Source organism: Lynx canadensis, chromosome B2 (genome assembly GCF_007474595.2).
Source record: "Lynx canadensis isolate LIC74 chromosome B2, mLynCan4.pri.v2, whole genome shotgun sequence".
NCBI lineage: Eukaryota > Metazoa > Chordata > Mammalia > Carnivora > Felidae > Lynx > Lynx canadensis.
The window spans coordinates 3,643,654-3,663,343 of record NC_044307.1 but is presented as its reverse complement, the minus strand read 5'-3'; the positions used below and the strand labels follow the sequence as shown (position 1 = coordinate 3,663,343).

Below are 19,690 nucleotides of genomic sequence, written 5' to 3'. Positions count from 1 at the left end.
CAGACGTAAAGGGGCTTTATAGTTTAAAAGCTCTGCTGTTGCCCAGGGGACACTTTTTTTTCCCCCCCCTGCAGGGGCGAGTAGGGAAGAGTGGATCTAGGCTACCACTGCCAAGGACATGGTGTAGCAATGCTGAGGATTGACAGAGCCCCATTACAGAGCCTTGGAAAGTAAGAGCATGGGCACCCCTACGGCCAGTCTCCGCTGCTTTTGTTAAACTCATTTCCAGGCTTTCAGTAATTACGTGAGCAACATCTATACTCGGAACCAAGAGATTAGGCCAGTGATCTCTGTAAATCCTGCAGGGAAAGGGGAATTAAAAAACAGGCAGATGCGGCCAAATTTTAAGAAGGAGAATTTGCATTAGCTGTGGACATTTCCTTTTGTCTTGTGTCTAATTTCCTTTCTATCACCTCATCAAAGGAGTCACCAAGGTGAGCTGTTATAAGACAATTGAGAGCTCTTTAAATATATTTTTCAAGTACAGCCAATCTAAATGATCTGTTGAATGGCCATTGACGAGTAGGATCTATTAATAATGTCTTAAAACAAAAAGCCTTTTAATGGCTTACTCCAAGACACAACAGGTGTCCAAAGAGGGCACAGAGGATGCAGACTCCTGATCCAAAAGTTTAGTTCCTAATTAGTCTAAGAAAGCAAAGGTGTTCATCGCACAAGCAGTAAGGACGGTATAGTGAAAAAGATGTCTCTGGTCTCCCATGAAAACATGATACACCTCCAGTCACAGACCCACGAATCGGTGATAAGTGGGTAGGCGCTTCTGAAATGGAACTTTCCAGCTCTAAGAAGTGGGGAAAGTTGAGATGACAAAGATTCCTACGGGCCAGAACCTCCCATGACAAACACACCCGGGAGGTGGCACAGCCAGACAGACAGACAGGGAAACTGGGATCCCCAGTCTATTCAACTAGCCATCGGCGTACACCTGATAAATGTACCCTCCAATTGGTCGAGACCAAAGAGAATATTCTCATTGCTCAGAGGCCAAGCTCTTAAGACACAGACCAAAACAAAAGGAAAGTATTAACAGATCTAAGCCTTGGGTCTCATGGAGCCAAACTAATTCCTAGGAAGTATTTGCTGTGGGGTTGGGGACTGCGGGTTGTTTTAGAGTGTAATTCCGTGCACAGGAGTTTTCTTTTTTCTTTTTTCTTTTTTTTTATGTTTATTTACTTATTTTTGAGAGAGAGAACTCAAAGTGGTAGAAGGCAGAGAGAGAGAGAGGGAGAGAGAATCTCAAGTAGGCTGTGTGCCCTGTCACCACAGAGCCAGATGCGGGGCTCGAACCCACAAGCCGTGAGATCATGACCTGAGCTGAAATCAAGAGTCAGATGCTTAACCGACCAAAATCCCGCAGGCGCCCCTGCACAGTTTTCTCGAGCTGGTGTACCTACTATCCATATAACCATTTCCAAGAGCAACTCACCTTACTGCGGGAGTTTTCTTGAGCCGGCCAGCCCTCTAACAGCTTCTAAGTGTTCAATCCATCCTCACCAATTCTGGGGTGAGGGCTTCTAAGAAGTCCCTTAGCAACGAATGACAAGCAACGTAAAAGACACAGACAAACGAAAACAAAGCCCATCTCTGGGAGGAAATGGATCGGTTACCAAAGGGTACCCGACCAAATCAACCAAAGAGCCCTTTAGCCCAAATAACTAGTTCCACAAATATTTTCTCCTGCTAATCTAAATGTCAAAAGAGAGAAAAAGGACGCTCACCACTCTTGCTCCATCAGACTCCACAGACAGAGACTCCAAGAGGCTGACGTGGTAAGAAATGTGACCTTCCAGCTACATGTCAGACGACCCAAGGATCTCTAAGCTGCTGCAGTATCTAGGAAAAACAGTGTCCAGTGAGTTAAAGTACCCTGTAGACTATGCCAGCCTTTGGGGAGCATGAATTTCTGTCTGTCCCTTCAAAGCTCCTTCTACACAAGTTGGCATGAAAAGATTTACAGGAGAAAACCAAATTTATAGTATACATACAGGGAATCCACAAATACATGGAAATTCCAAAGATAGGCTAAATGAGGTCAATAAATCATTCTCAACTAGGGGGCAGGGGGTAGGGGGTTGAGATTACAGAGGAAGGGAACGCACTTCATAAGGCAATGAGAACAGATGTTTGGTCATTAGATGTTTGCACTTTCATTCACATGGGATGGGGCTTCAGAGCTGACAACCAAGAAAGGATTCTTGAGATGTTTTGGGCGCAAAAAAAGGTGACTTTATTAAAGCACAGAGACAGGACCCATGGACTGGGATTGTGAGTGACTGGTTATACGCTATGGAGTAGGAGGAGTGAAGGCAAAAGGGAGGCCTCCAGAAAGACTTGCATATGCTAAACAGGACTCCTAGTAGATGCCAGGGGCCTTGCTATTGCCAAGCTAGGGTTGTTTTCCCACTAGTAAGACCTTAACATTAGGACACTAGGGGGTTCCTGGAGAAACGTTATACCCTATAATTGCCTCAAATATTTGTCAATGGGCTGCAGGTTATAAGGAAATTTAATGTTACCTGCCCTCTCCTTTAAAAAAATTTTTTTTAATGTTTATTTATTTTTGAAGGAGAGAGACAGACAGAGTGTGACTGGGGGAGGGGCAGAGAGAGAGAGAGACACAGAACATGAAGCAGGCTCCAGCTGAGCTGTCAGCACAGAGCCCGACGCGGGGCTCGAACTCACGAACCCGCGAGATCATGATGCGCTAAAGTCAGCCGCTTGACCCACTGAGCCACCCAGGGGACACTACTGGCCCTTTCTTTCTTGCCTTTGTTCCCACATCACTATGGAGGGGACGGTGATGTTGGGGCTCCAGGAAACTGAATCTAAAGGTTTCTGGAGATTAGATTATTGATAAGATTGCCCCTGTAATTTACCAAGATATTTGCAAACTGATCAAAATTCATATCCTGCAAGACTGATCTCTATCAGTTAACCATTTGTTTTCTTTCTGTTCATTTGTTATTAGGTAGCCAGGAGAGCCTGAGGAATATCACTCCTATCCTGTGGAGGGGGGCCTGTGCTACCTTGTGTTCCGCCCTCGGCTTGCCTCGTGCTCCCTCATCAGATGGATCACTCAGAAAAATCTTATCTCTATTAATAACACTTATTTTGGGAAAGACTCTACTCCCAATTTAGATTTATCTGTATGGTTAAGAGAGGGAGAAAAGTTTCTCTTGAGCCAGCAGAGTCTCAAGCGTCTTCAGCTAAAAATAACCCACATGCCAGACAGGCACGGTAGAGGGGGGTGGCCAGGCCTAACCCGGAACACTATAAAATAATCAGCACTTCTTACACAAGATTGCTTCCCTGGCATTCCAAAACAAAAGGACATGCCTTCTAACATCCAAAATTAATCAACAAATTAATCTACATTGCTACACACTAATCATAATTTGTTATAAAATGGTTTAACGGGACTAAAGCGGCCAGGAAGAACAGGGGAAAATTTCTCTCCGGATATGACCAATAGGAGAATAGAGCTCGAACCAATCAGGCCACACGACGAACCCACCAATCAGAAGTCTCAAAATGAATCCTATATTTGCATAAAGCTGCCTACAAATAAGCAGGATCCTGGCGCCCACCCCATTTTTTCTCCTTTCGGAAGACTACGAATTTGAAATGCCTGAGCCAGCGAAGTCCGCCCCGGCGCCGAAGAAGGGCTCCAAGAAGGCGGTGACCAAGGCGCAGAAGAAGGACGGGAAAAAGCGCAAGCGCAGCCGCAAGGAGAGCTACTCGGTGTACGTGTACAAGGTGCTGAAGCAGGTGCACCCCGACACCGGCATCTCGTCCAAGGCCATGGGCATCATGAACTCGTTCGTCAACGACATCTTCGAGCGCATCGCGGGCGAGGCGTCGCGCCTGGCGCATTACAACAAGCGCTCGACCATCACGTCCCGGGAGATCCAGACGGCCGTGCGCCTGCTGCTGCCCGGGGAGCTGGCCAAGCACGCCGTGTCCGAGGGCACCAAGGCCGTCACCAAGTACACCAGCTCCAAGTGAGTGTGTTTGGAGGCACAATCCAACCCAAAGGCTCTTTTCAGAGCCACAGATTTTCACCACCAGAGCTGTGCGCTGACACGCGCTCGGGTCTTCCTGGGCATTGTTAGGTTACTGGGGACACCCGCGGGAGAACCCGCTACGGGTTCTTTGCTGGGAGATTCTGCCTTTGGCTCGGATCGCCGAGGGCTGTACAGACGTCGCCAGCAGCATAACCGCCCGTGGGCAGAACGGCTAGCGCTCACGTTACGGATCTTTGCAAGTTCTGGCCCCTTTCCTAAGGCTTGCACACGCGCGGAGGCTGCTGGCCCCTTCTCGAAGCTGACCCCCGGTCGCCACATGGGAAGTGTCACTCCATGGGTGTAAGCAGCCACAATGACATTTGAAAAGCCCGCCATGTAAGGGCGGGACTTCCTCTCCCGGTGCCGCGGAGACGGCGGCCCGCGTTCTTTGTGGGCATCTGATCCTCTCACTGCCCTTCCCCACCCGTTTGCCCAGGACTCCAGGATCCTGCTTAGGCGTGTGTCCTGGGTCTTCAAAACGTGTTCACCGGCTGCCGCTCTCCGGTGAGGACACGACGGTTTTTAGCAAAAGTCTTTGATCTTGCTTTACCTCCTAAGCTGCTCTCAGAAAGGTGCTTGTCATTACGTTTGGCTTTTAGGGTGTAACGTGACAATATATTCCTCTCCCGCTCCCCTCCTTGACTCCCAAGTGACTTCCAAAAACAATTCTGGATATTCAAGCGCTACAGTCGCCTCACAAGTGCAGCCCCCAGAATACGAAAGCTGGCTCAGCTGCCCCGAGTCCGTCCTTTTCCGTCACTTGGCAGAATTCGTCCACGTATCCTGTCATCAGCTCTGGTCCCCAGCTCAGTTGAGCAAAAGGGCGATCCTGAGAACTCGGGGACCCAGGGAAGTCAGAGGGTGGAGAGCAAGAAACTTGGACTCAGGACATGCGTTTTACCATCCTGATGCTGGACACCAGGGTCTGGGAGGCTAGAGGTTGTGATCACGTGACGCCAAAGAACCTAAACCTGAAAAATAAAAAGCAGAATTTGTCTCCTTCCCTCTTTTCTACAGACCCTGCGACGTAGAGGCTTCCTTCTGAAAGTCAGATGAGAAAGTTTGGGTTCGTGGCACCTTCCCTGTAAATGGAAATACCAAGTACACCCAAGAATCCCTAACTCTGTCCTCCAGAAAATGCACTGGAAAATCACTAACTCTGTCCTCCAGAAATACCTAGCCAGCCTTCCTAGCCAGTCTACCTGGTCTCCCTTTATTCTCTCAAAAAGGCAAAATAAGTATGCAACACCCCCCCCCAAAAAAAAAACAAACAAGTATTTGTTTTCACATTGCCAAATGTACAACTGCATTTCAACCTTTTGTGATCACCTTGATCTCAGTTTGAGGTAATACTAAAACTCCTCTGTCCATAGCGAGTCTCCTTTTCATTCCAGGGAGGTAGTTTTGTGAGAAAGCATACGTGACCATGTATCATCCCTCTCGGTGCCTTTCAATGATCCCCGTGCTGGCTGCACGATATTAGACATCAAGGCCCGTAGACAGCCACTCACTGAACGCTCAAACCAAGCCTCAATGGATGTTTTTCCTCCCGTTTTTGTTTTTTTTGTTGTTGTTGCTTTGCTTTTTGTTTTGTTTTGTTTCTTGCTTTTTCACATTTTTGGAATGCCCCCTGACCTCTCCAGCCTCCAGGCCTTTGCAACTGTTCCCTTCCTGAAATGTCGCTGATTCCACTTTTCTCCCCAACACACACAGTTTTGTAATCAACAACTCTCCCTTGGGCTCGCTCAAAACATTGTTGAGGAAGCTTCTGAACTGCCCTGTTAAAGACTCTCACAGCTGCAAAGATCTGGCCCTATTCTCAGCCCCAAATTCCTCATTACTGACTGGCTGGGACCCTCAGGACTAGTGTGGTTGAATCAGGGCCTGCTCCCTGAGACCAGCAATAAAGGATCCCTTCTCTACAGCACAGGCAAGGAGGGAGGGGGGACCTGAACAAACCCAAGGCCGGATTAGGAGGAGGGGAAGTGGCACTGACTGCCTCATACAGACGCCTTCTAGGCAGAAACAAGGAACATCCATTTGTCTCATTGGCATTCAAGTGCCAAGCACTGAATTATGCACCCAAGATACAGAGCAGCGCTGCTAATCTTGAGTGTGCTTCAAAGTCACCTGGAGGCTTGTTAGAGGACAGATTGCTGGCCCCACTCCCAGAGCTTCTGTCGTCTCCTTAGCGCTGAGGGATATCTGGGAACTTGGCTTTCGAGCAAGTTCCCACAGATATAAATACTGCTTCTAGCTGCTCTGCTCTGAGCACATCTGATACATGGAGAACAAGCTGACCAAAGCCCCTTCCTGCATGGAGGTTTCTGGTGGTAAAGATGAGGTTACGCTAGATGAGGACAGAAAAATCAGAAAGCAGTTGAAGGGATTTCTTTCCGCATTTTGTCAAATGGTGATCGATTTCCTCTGTGTGGGGCGTTAAGCGACAGCAGTAGGCATGACAGACTAGAGACTGCTCTGTGGGGCTGAGATCCTAGCGGGAGAGGAGAGAGAATCAACACACTGATTCCTCAACTCGATCATTCCAAATAGGAGTTCTCACTGCTATGAAACTATGGGAAATAAACCAGGTGCCGTGATACTGACCAGGTGAGTGAACCAAGGAACCAGGGGATCCGACTCGACTCGCAGGCCAAGAGACTGTTGCTACAACAAAGCTCTAAGGCAGGGAGAAGTCGCTGCTCAAAAATACAAGTTCTGTGTGCTGGGAGAGAAGTAAACAAATATGAGGTGTTCGGGGAAGACACTGAGGGTTAAAGGGGGGGGCCTGAACATGTTGGACCTTAAATGTCAGGTCTTTTATTGTGTCGTGAGAATCTATTAGAATTTTAAAGCACGCAGGCTGCTGTGTGGGAAATGGGATTTATGGGATTAAAGGTAGAAAGAAGCAGAAAACAATTGAAAAAAGATCTGGGTTTCATAGGTGAAGAAACATTTTGCTGACATTTATTGAGCACTTTCCATGTGTTTAAGAAACCGTAACAGTTTCGGGGCGCCTGGGTGGCTCAGTCGGTTAACCGTCCGACTTCGGCTCAGGTCACGATCTCGCGGTATGTGAGTTGGAGCCCCCGCATCGGGCTCTGTGCTGACGGCTCAGAGCCTGGAGCCTGTTTCAGATTCTGTGTCTCCCTCTCTGTCTGACCCTCCCCTGTTCATGCTCTGTCTCTCTCTGTCTCAAAAATAAATAAACGTTAAAAAAAAATAAATAAAATTAAAAAAAAAAAGAAATCGTAACAGTTTCTTTACAAAGGTTAACTCATTTCGTGCTCCCAACTTCCACGGATTATCTAAACACAACTATGATCTCCTTCTAATCGACTGGGGACGAGCAAGGTGTGGGGCTGGGGTTGGAACCAGAATGTGTGCCCCCAGCCTGTATGCTTATCCACCGTTTGCAATGCTGCTGAAATTCTTGCATAATGACCAAGAATTCTAGGAGAGGATGAGGTTTCAGAGACCGGGACATGGCAATGTTTAAATCCCCTAAAGCATTCCACGGAAGGTAGCAAGTGAGTAGTCGTACATGTGAATCTGGGAACCAGAGCAAAGTGGGGACCGAACATAGAAATTGTGACAAGAGTTTGGAAATAGAAATGTTATTGTTGTTGGCATGCAACGGAATTGGAATTTTCCCATGGGTAAAGAAGAAAGGAAAGAAAAGAAGATGGCCAAAGATTCTAAACGGTGAGGGCAAAAACCAGGAGATTAGAGTCACAGAAGTCAGGAAAATAGTGTTTCAGGAAGGAGGACGTGTGTGACCAGCCTGGTGTGATGTCTACTGAAATGACAACATGGGAGACGTTTGCATACGGTAAATGGAACCCACTGGGAATTCGAGTTACAGGGAATGACAGGCAACCCAGACATTTGGGACAGCTTCAGGACTCAGGATTGTTGCCTTGACTCTGGGACCCACGTGTCCCTAGTTTGTTTCGCTCCTCTCTCTTAGGCCATCATGTGATTGACGCTGGCATCTCCCTAGCTGCATCTAATAGATTGCCTTTTCTAGAAACAAGGAAAAGGGACAGAACAGAAAGAACAGAAATAGACACGAGTGCTCAGGGTGTGCTAGGAGAACGTCTCTTTCAAGAGTTTTTTTTTTTTAATATATTGTTTAAATAATATCAAAAACACAGAGTCAGGTCTCCAGTTTCTTTTTTTATTTCTTAAGGGATAATGGAAATTTGTAAACTTAATATATGAATTGCTCAAGGACGTAGACGACTGCATTCTTACGCCTTGTTAATATATTTTTCAAGACTGGCGATGGAAGTTCAAAGGGCCTTAACTAAGAAGATTCATGGACTTCTTCCTGAACCGGGCTGCAAATCCATGCCTCATTGTTTCCATTTCCTCCCAAATCGTGTGTGATTCAGTCAGTTTGGACTTCAGGCCTCTGAAAATCATAACTTCTCAGATGGGGCTAGCTTGCATTTCCAAACTCACTTCTCGAGAATAGATACGCCTACGGCCCGTAGTGAATAAATTGGGATATTATCGTTCAATATGCGCTCTCTGTATTATGTCTGCCCTTTCCTCTCTTCAGTTCTGCATCTCTAGATCCCAGATCCTGAAGTCCTAGACTCCAGGTTGTTGACGAGGATCCAGGGAGCCCTGGGGTTTCCTCGGATGAGCCTCGGAGGGGACGTGACTCCCATGAAATGTCTATGCCCACGTGCATATTTTCTAACAGATTCTCAAAGGACTTATTCATCCACTTATTGTAAAGATCAACTCTGCTAAAGAGGACAGCACTTTCAAATATTCAGATTACAGCTGCTTAAAGTATTTGGACAGTCCGTGCATTTCTAACATGAGCTCTTACCCTGCGCCCTGTCCAGAACGGAACACGGCGCAACACATAGGAACACAGGAAACAGACCCATCTGGAGTCAGCTTTCCTTAAAGCGCTGTCAGGTGGACAGAGGGACTAATCCACACTGCTTCATAAACTGAGAAAACAAATCCGTGTTTGGTTTGTAAAGTGAAGGGCTGTAACCGAGACTCCGTAAGGACAGTTATTCATGTCACAGGACACATCTGTTGTGATTCACGCAGCCGCTGCTGATCAATCCAGGACTCTCCCTCGAGTCGTTGTTCTGCTATCCCCCAGGCCTGAGGTCTTGTGAGGACAAACAAGATCCACACCTTTATCTGGAGGCAAGAGGGGAGGTTTTAAAGCCCACACCTGGGAACGAGTTCCGCTGACTTCCTGACTCTTCCACGTGCTCACCTGTAGCCAGAAAGGCCAGCACCTGTTGCCTGGGGTTAGAAAGCTAGTAGTCCTTGGGGCGCCTGGGTGGCGCAGTCGGTTAAGCGTCCGACCTCAGCCAGGTCACGATCTCGCGGTCCGTGAGTTCGAGCCCCGCGTCGGGCTCTGGGCTGATGGCTCAGAGCCTGGAGCCTGTTTCCGATTCTGTGTCTCCCTCTCTCTCTGCCCCTCCCCCGTTCATGCTCTGTCTCTCTCTGTCCCAAAAATAAATAAAAAAACGTTGAAAAAAAAATTCAAAAAAAAAAAAAAAAGAAAGGTAGTAGTCCAGCTACGCCTTTATTCTGCTGAACAGCCTTCAGTGGATAAAGGCGAGTACATTGCGAAGATCCCCAATGACTCTTCAAAAAAACAAATACACCAGGACATCGGAGGATATAGTGAAATGCTGGCAGTTGGTACAAGGTTTCCAGCAGCTTAAGAACAGGATACAGATAACCCACTGCAGGACAGCGTTCCTCTCAATAGCAGACAGGCTGAGAAGGCGGGGTTTCAATGACGAAGACCCGGGTTTGAAAAACTCACAGGATTATGAGGCGGGGACGTTGGAACGCTCATCAGTAACGGAGACTTAGGTGGACAACAGGGAATGGTGTCTGAAGACTGAGATGAGCCCAGACTTGGTAGAACAAACCTGAACATGGACAGCTGCCAAAAAGATGCTTTTGAAACCGGGAAAAAAACGGGTCCTGGAGGAAAACGGCCGAGAAAAAGCACGCAGGCGACCTCTCCACACTACCTTTCACGGATTGAACCTCACAGCCTGGAAAAAACTTAAACAGCAGAACCAAAAAGCGTGCCAACTCTTTCTGTGACTGAATAGGTGGCCCTGAAAAGGGCCTTTGGGTAAGAATCGCACGCTTTCGGTAGGTTGAACGGTGACATTTAGCCCCCGAAGCCGTAGAGAGTGCGGCCCTGGCGCTTGAGCGCGTACACCACGTCCATGGCCGTGACCGTCTTGCGCTTGGCGTGCTCCGTGTAGGTGACGGCGTCCCGGATCACGTTCTCCAGGAACACCTTGAGCACCCCGCGGGTCTCCTCGTAGATGAGGCCGGAGATGCGCTTGACGCCGCCTCGCCGGGCCAGCCGCCGGATGGCGGGCTTGGTGATGCCCTGGATGTTGTCGCGCAGCACCTTGCGGTGGCGCTTGGCGCCCCCCTTGCCCAGACCCTTCCCGCCTTTGCCGCGACCAGACATCGTCACCACACCACCGCAACGCTACGGAAGCACCACTCCCGTCGGCGCCAAGCAGCCCTTTTATAGCAAAGTGCCGGACCTGTTTGAAAACCCCGAGAGCAGGGGCGGTAACCACACTCTGGGCCCGCCCATCGCTCGTGTCTCCTTCGCTGCGAGCGGCGCCGACCGGGCGGGGCCCCTGAGCCCGAGTCGGGCCCGGAGGGGCTTCCGGGAACCCTCCCGGCTCCGCGCAGCTTTGCAGCCGGCACTCCGGCTTCCTACACCTTCCACACAGAAGCCTCACGCTTGCCCCTCACGTCTCCCAGACCAACCCGGAAATGCTCACCGAATCCTCGCCGTCGTCCCCGAGACGCTTGAGGTCAGCTTTGACGCTAAGCATGTCTTTATTGCCAAGTGTCTTCTGGTCTTCTCGATCGATGGATGTCTGCGTCCCTCACCGAGCCTCGCTGCATGCAAGTGTCGAGAACCCTGTGCTGCCTGCCGGGAGTCTCCAGTTTATATATGATCGGACCGTATGGTTCCTTAGGGACAGCTTCTGGCTGCCACTGTCCCTGCATCACAGCCCAGTCCTCCCCCCAGTCGCACACGCGGAGCCAAGCTCTGGAGACAGCCTGCTGCCACGCTCTCCCTATGACCTGGGCGGTGTCTGCTCGGCGTCTTCTTTGCGAGTACGTAAGAAAGTCCAAGTTCTAGAGCAGTGAAGCTTCGAGGAGATTCTGCATGGAAAGTGTTGGAGGCTGCACGCAAGCACTCACTCGACATTATTATATGTTGTTGTGAATGCTCTCCGCTCCTCTCCTCAGTAGTCACCCCTCTAAAGTGGGTGCAGCTCCTAAACGAAGAGCGCACCCTGGTTTGCTACAACGTTCTTTTGACAACTCCTTCAAATAATAAACACTTACACAGTTGACCTGCCATTCATCCCTTTGAGAAGTTCCCGTTGACTTTGTGTAGATGTGGCCTCTCCTCCAGGCTCTGTGAGCAGCACCTGCTTCATCGAAGCTTGTTTTCTGACTTCGTGGTGCACGGGGACAAATTCCAGAGCGGGGCTCTTAGCTTCGATTACAATGGCAGGCTTCAGGACTTCTAGGAACTGGCAGAGAACAACAGTTCCGTCTTTATTTGCGCTATTGACCAACTGAACCCTGGCATTGTCTCCACTGAGGCACACAGGCAGCAAACAGTGTGACCGGCAGGACCCGCGGTGTATTCTTCTCACTGGCAGGTGCAGCCGTCAGTATTGCCAATATCTTTTAAGCATATCACCCCTTCTACACTGTGGTAATTGTTGGTCACGAGGGCAACCTTAGGACTTTTAATGTATTAGTAAAGAAACACATATGTGAACACTTCAACAATTTTGGGTTTTGATAAGTTTGATTCTGGAATTTTAATATAATTCTTTTCCTTTATAAATTCTCTGCACATCATTTAAGAATTCATCGTACATATATAAGCTTCATGGGATATCCAAAGAAGTCCATGACACGAAATGATCACTGAGCCTTCTTTGGGCTCTTCAGAGCCTTGAAGGACTCTGGGTTTGGAAAATATGCAGACAGGAGCACTGGGAAATGCCGTGAGCATTGGAAAGAAAACCATAGGTTAGTAACAGTAGTCAGACGTTGTGTAAAGGTACGTGGCAATGGTTTCTCCACCCATCCACAACAAAGAAGTTATTTCCTCACCCTCTTTTCTTTACAGAGCTTATCTTGGAGAAAATAGTGCGTCTGTGTTTTCACGTTTCCCTTAGGAACATAGAGAAATTTTTCTATGGATTAAGCCCCGTCTCCTGTTTTTTCAGTGGAGAGATATTTCCTAGGTTGAGGAGATACAGTCTGTATAAAATATATTATTATCCAAGTCATGTCTAGGTGTGTAAAAATGTCCCTCTGGAATTAGCTTCCCGGTCTGTCACAAGAAACAGGACGTTGTCAACCCCTGACTATCCAGAGATAAGAGGAGTCATGGTTTCATTTGCTTTGCTATATGAGAATGTGATATTTTTTTCTCCTAATTGTAGTCACCACTGTGCTGAGTTATATGAAAGGAAATCTGTTAATACTTACTCAGTATTAAGTACTGAGTACTCAGTTCCTCTCCCTCCTCTATATTGCTACAGAAGGGTCATTTTGTTGACACTATTCTTTTACCTCTCCAACATGTGAAGGGGACCAAAACGCAATAAGTTTCATATTCCTTTATCATATCCGGTAGGATATGGTTGCTGAAACATGCATCCTTTGGTATAAATTGATGTAAGGATCAAAACTCTCTGAGGAGGAATGTAGTTGGCCCACTCTGAGCCTACTGGTAAACATTGGAGCCATCTATTTATTTCCAAGTTGCTTGGACCTTCAATGGACTAAAAGTCCCCAAACAAATCAGGTGTGGCTCACTTAATAAAGAATGGGGGTTTAATAAATAGAATTTACAGAGATGACAGGTGGAAGGCTATCTTTTGATTGGAAACTACGTAGATGAGATAGGTTATGTAGAGAGTATAGACAGAGTGTATCTGGTATACGGAGGTACAAAGGCAAATACCCAGCAGGCACCCAGAAATACAAGTTTGACATTTAGGCAAGAGGACAGACCTGAGGGAGAAACTTCGAAGTTACCCATAGAACGGTAATGCATGAACCCATGAAGGGGAATGGAGCAGTACCTTGGAGACTCCCTACATTTAGGTGGCCAAGAGACAGCCCTTCCTTTGTTGGTAAGGCACGTCCATTATTTCCCGGATCCGGGTTATAATTCTGGCTCTTGTCTAGACTGACCACCGTCACAGCCTTCTTACGACATGGCCTCTCTGTAATTCATACTCCTCCTTGCTGTCTATGAATATTCCTCAAGTGAGTTTCAAATTCAACCATAAGAATCAAAACCTCTTAAGAGGATTAGGAATACATAAGTAAGTACACAAAGTAAAAATGATTTATGTTGAGCTGATTTCCCATCTCATCTCACCCATCTGGGTTGTGTTAATATTTAGTCTTTAGTAACATTTCTTACGTTTTTCACATTTCAGTTGAATGTGCTACAGGAAGCAAACGGTCATTTCTGGATTTTGAAGGGATCGAAAAGGAGTGTGAAACCCTCACCTTTTGAGCTTTGCTCTGTGTGTTCCCAGCATTTCTTACTTTCAACATCCTAGCAAAACACAAGATGGGTACATGCTTCAAAATAAACGTGTTAAAGAGAAAGAATTTGAAGAGTGATGAAAATAAAAATTAAATGCCTTTCTACCATAAACATATTTCCTATTCAACATTAATAATACAAACCTATCTCCTTCATAACTAAGAAATGTACTAGTGAATATAAAACACGCTTTTATAAAAATTGCCCTTGTCTCAAATGAACTGTGCGTGGAAGTGTAAGAATGCATGTGTGTGTGTATGAGTGTGTGTGTGAGAGTTGCATGTGTATATTCTTTTATTTTTCCAAATAAGCCTCAATTTTAATAAGTTCCTCTACATACACATTTGCTACTGAAAATTGAACTACCACAAAAAACTTTTATTACAACTCTAATTTTTGAAACCCAGAAAATCTAGCCTATGCACTCTGCCATGACTATAATTATTCTCTCTAGCCAAACCACCCAATAGTCTCTCTATATTCCTCCTGCGCAAGTTACTTGGCTTCCAATTTGATGTTACGGGTTTTTTTGTTTTTTTTTTTTTATGTTTTTATGGTTGAGAGAGAGCATGAGTGGGGGAAGGGTAGATAGAAACACACACACACACAGAATCTGAAGCAGGCTCCAGCCTCCCAGCTGCCAGCACAGAGCCCTACTCTGCAGAGCGATAGTCGGACGCTTCACCCAACTGAGCCACCCAGGAGCCCCATGTTAGGTTCACGGATCTTCATGACTTCGGGCTTCTCAAACACCCAGGCAATACTCAAAACCTACTAGGACTTCCTTGGGTCATATCAAAACGTGGAACTAAAGTATATTGAAGTCACTCAAATGCAAACTACAGGATTCCTCACAAAATATTGGTACCAAGGTAGAAAAGACAACACGGAGCTAATATCACAGATTATCAAAATACCATAGTTTGTCTATGACAGAGCAGCTCTCCCAAGCTGCTGCATACTGATTCTAAAATTACCAGCAAGAAAAACACCATACAAGATTTATGTTTACATAGACTCGATGTCATAATTATTCTCCGTGCTGGTATCCTCGGGAGGTCTAGGATACAGGCAATAATGACATCTACATCTAGATCTTTCTACTCTGGATTCATCCGTGGAACGCTGGTTGAACTAGCGATGGTATTTAATACACCACATCAGCCTTTCCATCGTTTCTTTCCGAGCAGTTAACACAGTCCTTACTCCACCCCTCCTCCTGATGCTGAGTATTCGGGCCACAAGTCCCTGTGGTTCCTTCTCCCTGTCCTGCTGTTGGGGTGGATATTCTGGTAGAGGGGAAGAAGTTTGATACTAGGGTCGAGAGTCAATTTACTAAGGTTCTTTATTAATACTTCGAAGATGGTTTGACAGCTGAGCCTCCCTGGGAATTTTCTTCACTGGCCATCTGAGAAGGTTCCGGGACACAGGATGCATAAAGCTTCGTTGACAAATCCATCGAAAGCCAAGTCTCAGACCGAAGCTCCCTCTAGACCTTTGGATTTCAGCAGAAAGTAATGAGCACAACTAGCTACAAAGTAGCCTGGAAAGAACGAGATAGCCGAGAAAGGGCGAGAAACACTGAGGCTCCAACAAACTATGGCGAGAGAAAGAACACGTGTATATTCTTTGATTCTGTTACTTTATTAGGTTGCCCAAGTTTATCTTCCCCAAGCATGGCAGATTTCTGTACCGAAAAGCTTATTAATATTTTAATTACCGATCGCCCCCAATAAAGTCAGTGTAAAGAAGACATTTTTTAAACCATAAGGGAGCCTCTTTTATAGCCCTCCTAGATATCCTCTGTTATCATCTATGGGAAACATAGGCCAGACAACCAGGTCAGGACCACACATTGCTACATTTCCCATTTTCCTCAACAAATCAGGAATACTTGAAACCCCCAAAGTAACTAACCCTCCAAATTGTCACTAAAAGCAATGATGAAGGCTTTTTGGACAAAGTAGTGACTGTCCTTGTCAGTACAAGCTCTTATTACAACCATCATTTACTATCACTCTTGCAGAGAAATGGGGAAAGAGCCTGTGCTAGTTCCCTTCATATGAACCAGATTTTCCGGGTCAATCTCAGTGAGAACTAAGCAGTTGTTGAACGTTCGAGAAGCCAAGAATGTACAGACTGTTACGAGAGAGCAAGCTAGTGACAGCACAGACGGGAGGACTTCTATTTTAAACGAAACTCGTGAAGTTGTCTCCCTGACCTGTGAATCTCTCAAAGTGGCAGGAGCTTTTGAAAAAGGCTGAGACCGGCGTGGTAAAACCTGGAAGAAGAAAACAGGCAGATCTCAAAGCACGAGCTGTCCCGCGTCGCTATACAATAGAGTCGCTGTGATCCCTCCACGGGAAATTTTCTTTTTTTTGCTTTCCTCAAGGGTAACAAACACAATTCCGGGACAGAGCTGAGACTAGGTTGCGGTCAAGTGGCAAGGCTGAGCTGGGAACCAATCAGCGCGCCGCGCCGTGCTTGTATATATACACACACACTCCAGGGCCAGGCAGCTCAACTCCGAGACTTTATTATCATTGTTGTTTTCTGTACCTTCCGCCAGCCGAGCGCAGAATGTCCGAGGCCGCGCCCGCCGCCCCCGCCGCGCCGGCCCCCGCCGAGAAGACGCCCGTGAAGAAGAAGGCCCGCAAGTCCTCAGGCGCCGCCAAGCGCAAGGCGTCCGGGCCGCCGGTGTCCGAGCTCATCACCAAGGCCGTGGCCGCCTCCAAGGAGCGCAGCGGCGTGTCCCTGGCCGCGCTCAAGAAGGCGCTGGCGGCCGCCGGCTACGACGTGGAGAAGAACAACAGCCGCATCAAGCTGGGCCTCAAGAGCCTGGTGAGCAAGGGCACCCTGGTGCAGACCAAGGGCACCGGCGCCTCGGGCTCCTTCAAGCTCAACAAGAAGGCGGCGTCCGGGGAGGCCAAGCCCAAAGCCAAGAAGGCGGGCGCGGCCAAGCCCAAGAAGGCTGCCGGGACGGCCAAGAAAGCCAAGAAGGCCACCGGGGCCGGCACCCCCAAGAAGAGCGCCAAGAAGACCCCGAAGAAGGCGAAGAAGCCCGCGGCGGCGGCGGCTGCGGGCAAAAAAGTGGCCAAGAGCCCGAAGAAGGTGAAAGCTGCCAAGAGCCCCGCCAAGGTCAAGGCCCCGAAGCTCAAGGCGGCCAAGCCCAAGAAGGGGCCGGCAGGAACTCAGAAGTTGGGCTAGCTGAGAATACCTAAAGGCTCTTTTCAGAGCCACACAATTAAGCTTATGCAAGGACTTGTAACACTTGGTTTCTCCAGGATCTTTCACAATTTACAAGAACAAGAACAAAGCACTATCTCATAGAAAAGGTCATTGGCTCTGAAAAGCGCCTTTGGGCATTAAAGCTTTCACTGGCTGAAGGAACTTAGGCCCGCTCCCCACGGATGCGGCGCGCCAGCTGGATGTCCTTGGGCATGATGGTGACGCGCTTGGCGTGGATGGCGCACAGGTTGGTGTCCTCGAAGAGCCCCACCAGGTAGGCCTCGCACGCCTCCTGCAGCGCCATCACGGCCGAGCTCTGGAAGCGCAGGTCGGTCTTGAAGTCCTGCGCGATCTCGCGCACCAGCCGCTGGAACGGCAGCTTGCGGATGAGCAGCTCGGTGGACTTCTGGTAGCGGCGGATCTCGCGCAGGGCCACCGTGCCGGGCCGGTAGCGGTGCGGCTTCTTGACGCCGCCGGTGGCCGGCGCGCTCTTGCGGGCCGCCTTGGTGGCCAGCTGCTTGCGCGGGGCCTTGCCGCCCGTCGACTTGCGCGCCGTCTGCTTCGTGCGAGCCATCTGAAACTTCCCACAGCAGTTAGCTGCGGGAAAATGCAACCATACCATCCTCGGCTACTATATACAACGAGACTCCCCCTGTTTGGACAGGTATTTGTTTCCTATGGCTCCAAGTGAAGACATTGGTATTGACCTTCACTCCCTGATTCACATGACCTCTAGTACATTTAGACCCAAAATTAACATCTTCCACGAAAAAAAAAAAAAAAAAAAACAAAACAGCTTCTTCCGATCCACCACTGCTGGTGTTTTCAACACTTCCCGGCCTCTACCTTATTTACAAAGATATATCACTTACCTACCTCGCCTGTTTCTTCACAAAGTTCTTTGGCTTTTGAAAGCAGAATCTAATACAAATTATTCCAAAGCTATCTATTGTTGGCTGAATAACAATTTAAGATATGACCTCTGAAACCAGCTTTCTTTGGATCGTTTTGAAAAGACACCCTATAGATGTCACTGGCCAAGTAGGTTTTTCTTTTAAGTATGTTTAAGAGAGAGGTGGGGGGCAGAGAGAGAATCCCAAGCAGGCTCTGCACAGGTGGCCGAGAACCCCACGCCTGGCTCCAACTCGGGAACTGTGAGATCATGACCTGAGTCCAGAGTCAGACGCTTAACCCACCGAGCCACCAAGTGCCGTGGCAAGGTAGTATTTTACCTTAATTCCACTTTAGGAAGACAAATTACACGTCTATTTCTTGATGTCTCTATTCAAACTCAGATTTTTAGGTATGTATTTATACAAGTCCTGAATGCACCGGCCATTAAGCCTGATTTGATTTCATATTTAATGTTGTAAGGTTATAATATTATTAACACGTACTTCCTTTACACAAACCGAAGTTTGTGTAAAATGGTGTTGAAAGATACCCAGAGTTGTAAGTGGTACATTACTGTGTGTTCTTAGTACTGATTGAAGGACAACGGGTTCTAGGGCATGCATTGTATTCCGATTGGCAACTGATTAGGCCCCAAGCTCATTAACGCTGATCTGGTTTGTTTATAAAGTGTGAATTGCAGGTGATTCTCTCCATTAAAAGGCAAACTGCTTTCAATAGCAGATAATATTAAAGGTTCAGTTCTATCGTCCTGTAGGTCACTAACTAGATTTGGATCTCCATTTCCAACAAAGAGGAAACATCAACCTTCCCATTACCTGATGGTTTACAACGCTGGGGACTGCAGCACTGATCTGTTTAACCCTTGTGACACATCTCTACATCCGTCTTAGTTTACTAATGGGAACTATGTTTATGGTAACTCTAGAGTGAATGGCTTGTTCACCTTTGTGAGGAGTTGGGAGCACATACCCCTATTCCTGGATTGACGAACTACCCTGAAGGGCATTTCCAATTAGCTACAATTAAGAAGGAAAATGTAAGCCCTTTTGATGAATACGGGGGTGGCTCTGAAAAGAGCCTTTGGTTAAAACTGTCCCCTCAATGACCTAAGGTGCTATTTTTCCAGCTTACTTGCCCTTGGCCTTGTGGTGGCTCTCGGTCTTCTTGGGCAGCAGCACGGCCTGGATGTTGGGCAGGACGCCGCCCTGCGCGATGGTCACGCGGCCCAGCAGCTTGTTGAGCTCCTCGTCGTTGCGGATGGCCAGCTGCAGGTGGCGCGGGATGATGCGCGTCTTCTTGTTGTCGCGGGCCGCGTTGCCCGCCAGCTCCAGGATCTCGGCCGTCAGGTACTCCAGCACGGCCGCCAGGTACACCGGCGCGCCGGCCCCCACCCGCTCGGCGTAGTTGCCCTTGCGGAGCAGCCGGTGCACGCGGCCCACCGGGAACTGCAGCCCGGCCCGCGACGAGCGCGTCTTGGCCTTGGCGCGAGCCTTGCCGCCCTGCTTTCCGCGTCCAGACATTTTAATACTCTCCAACCAGTTAGCTTGGTAAGGACAAGTGAAATGGGGGCTCAAATCCTCTCAGCAAATGAGAAGCAATTATACTTGCAAGCCGAATTGTAAACGACGCGTTTTGATTGGCTAAAACTATCCAGAAGTTTGCAACCAATTACAAAGGACGACTAACCCCACGCAATTTCCACGTAACTGCCTTACACTTTAGGACAATTTATCCAATCAAAGTCTAACTCGTTTAACGCCTCATTCGCACAGGCGCCCTACGAATATTATGAATGCTAGAACCGGGGCACATATTTCTTATCTCAGAAGCA

The 19,690-nt window shown here is 48.0% G+C and overlaps 5 protein-coding genes across 5 annotated transcripts; 2 read left to right on the top strand and 3 right to left on the bottom strand.

The window, feature by feature from the left end:
• Positions 1 to 1,665: 1,665 nt before the first annotated feature.
• On the bottom strand, positions 1,666 to 19,626 carry LOC115514794 (histone H2A type 1-E-like). Its single transcript, XM_030316977.1, has 2 exons — positions 18,991 to 19,626; positions 1,666 to 1,854 (listed from the first exon to the last, which is right to left on the bottom strand). Exons 1-2 carry the CDS (start codon positions 19,377 to 19,379, stop codon positions 1,812 to 1,814), a joined length of 432 nt encoding a protein of 143 aa, XP_030172837.1. The 5' UTR covers positions 19,380 to 19,626; the 3' UTR covers positions 1,666 to 1,811.
• On the top strand, positions 3,644 to 4,041 carry LOC115514823 (histone H2B type 1-C/E/F/G/I). Its single transcript, XM_030317014.1, has one exon. The coding sequence runs from the start codon at positions 3,646 to 3,648 to the stop codon at positions 4,024 to 4,026; it is 381 nt and encodes a 126-aa protein (XP_030172874.1). The 5' UTR covers positions 3,644 to 3,645; the 3' UTR covers positions 4,027 to 4,041.
• On the bottom strand, positions 10,168 to 14,267 carry LOC115514833 (histone H4). Its single transcript, XM_032593098.1, has one exon. It carries the CDS (start codon positions 10,570 to 10,572, stop codon positions 10,261 to 10,263), a length of 312 nt encoding a protein of 103 aa, XP_032448989.1. The 5' UTR covers positions 10,573 to 14,267; the 3' UTR covers positions 10,168 to 10,260.
• LOC115514787 (histone H1.4-like) lies at positions 16,267 to 16,927 on the top strand. The gene has a single exon (XM_030316969.1). The coding sequence runs from the start codon at positions 16,297 to 16,299 to the stop codon at positions 16,921 to 16,923; it is 627 nt and encodes a 208-aa protein (XP_030172829.1). The 5' UTR covers positions 16,267 to 16,296; the 3' UTR covers positions 16,924 to 16,927.
• On the bottom strand, positions 16,917 to 18,140 carry LOC115514791 (histone H3.1-like). The gene has a single exon (XM_030316972.1). It carries the CDS (start codon positions 17,564 to 17,566, stop codon positions 17,108 to 17,110), a length of 459 nt encoding a protein of 152 aa, XP_030172832.1. The 5' UTR covers positions 17,567 to 18,140; the 3' UTR covers positions 16,917 to 17,107.
• Positions 19,627 to 19,690: the final 64 nt, after the last annotated feature.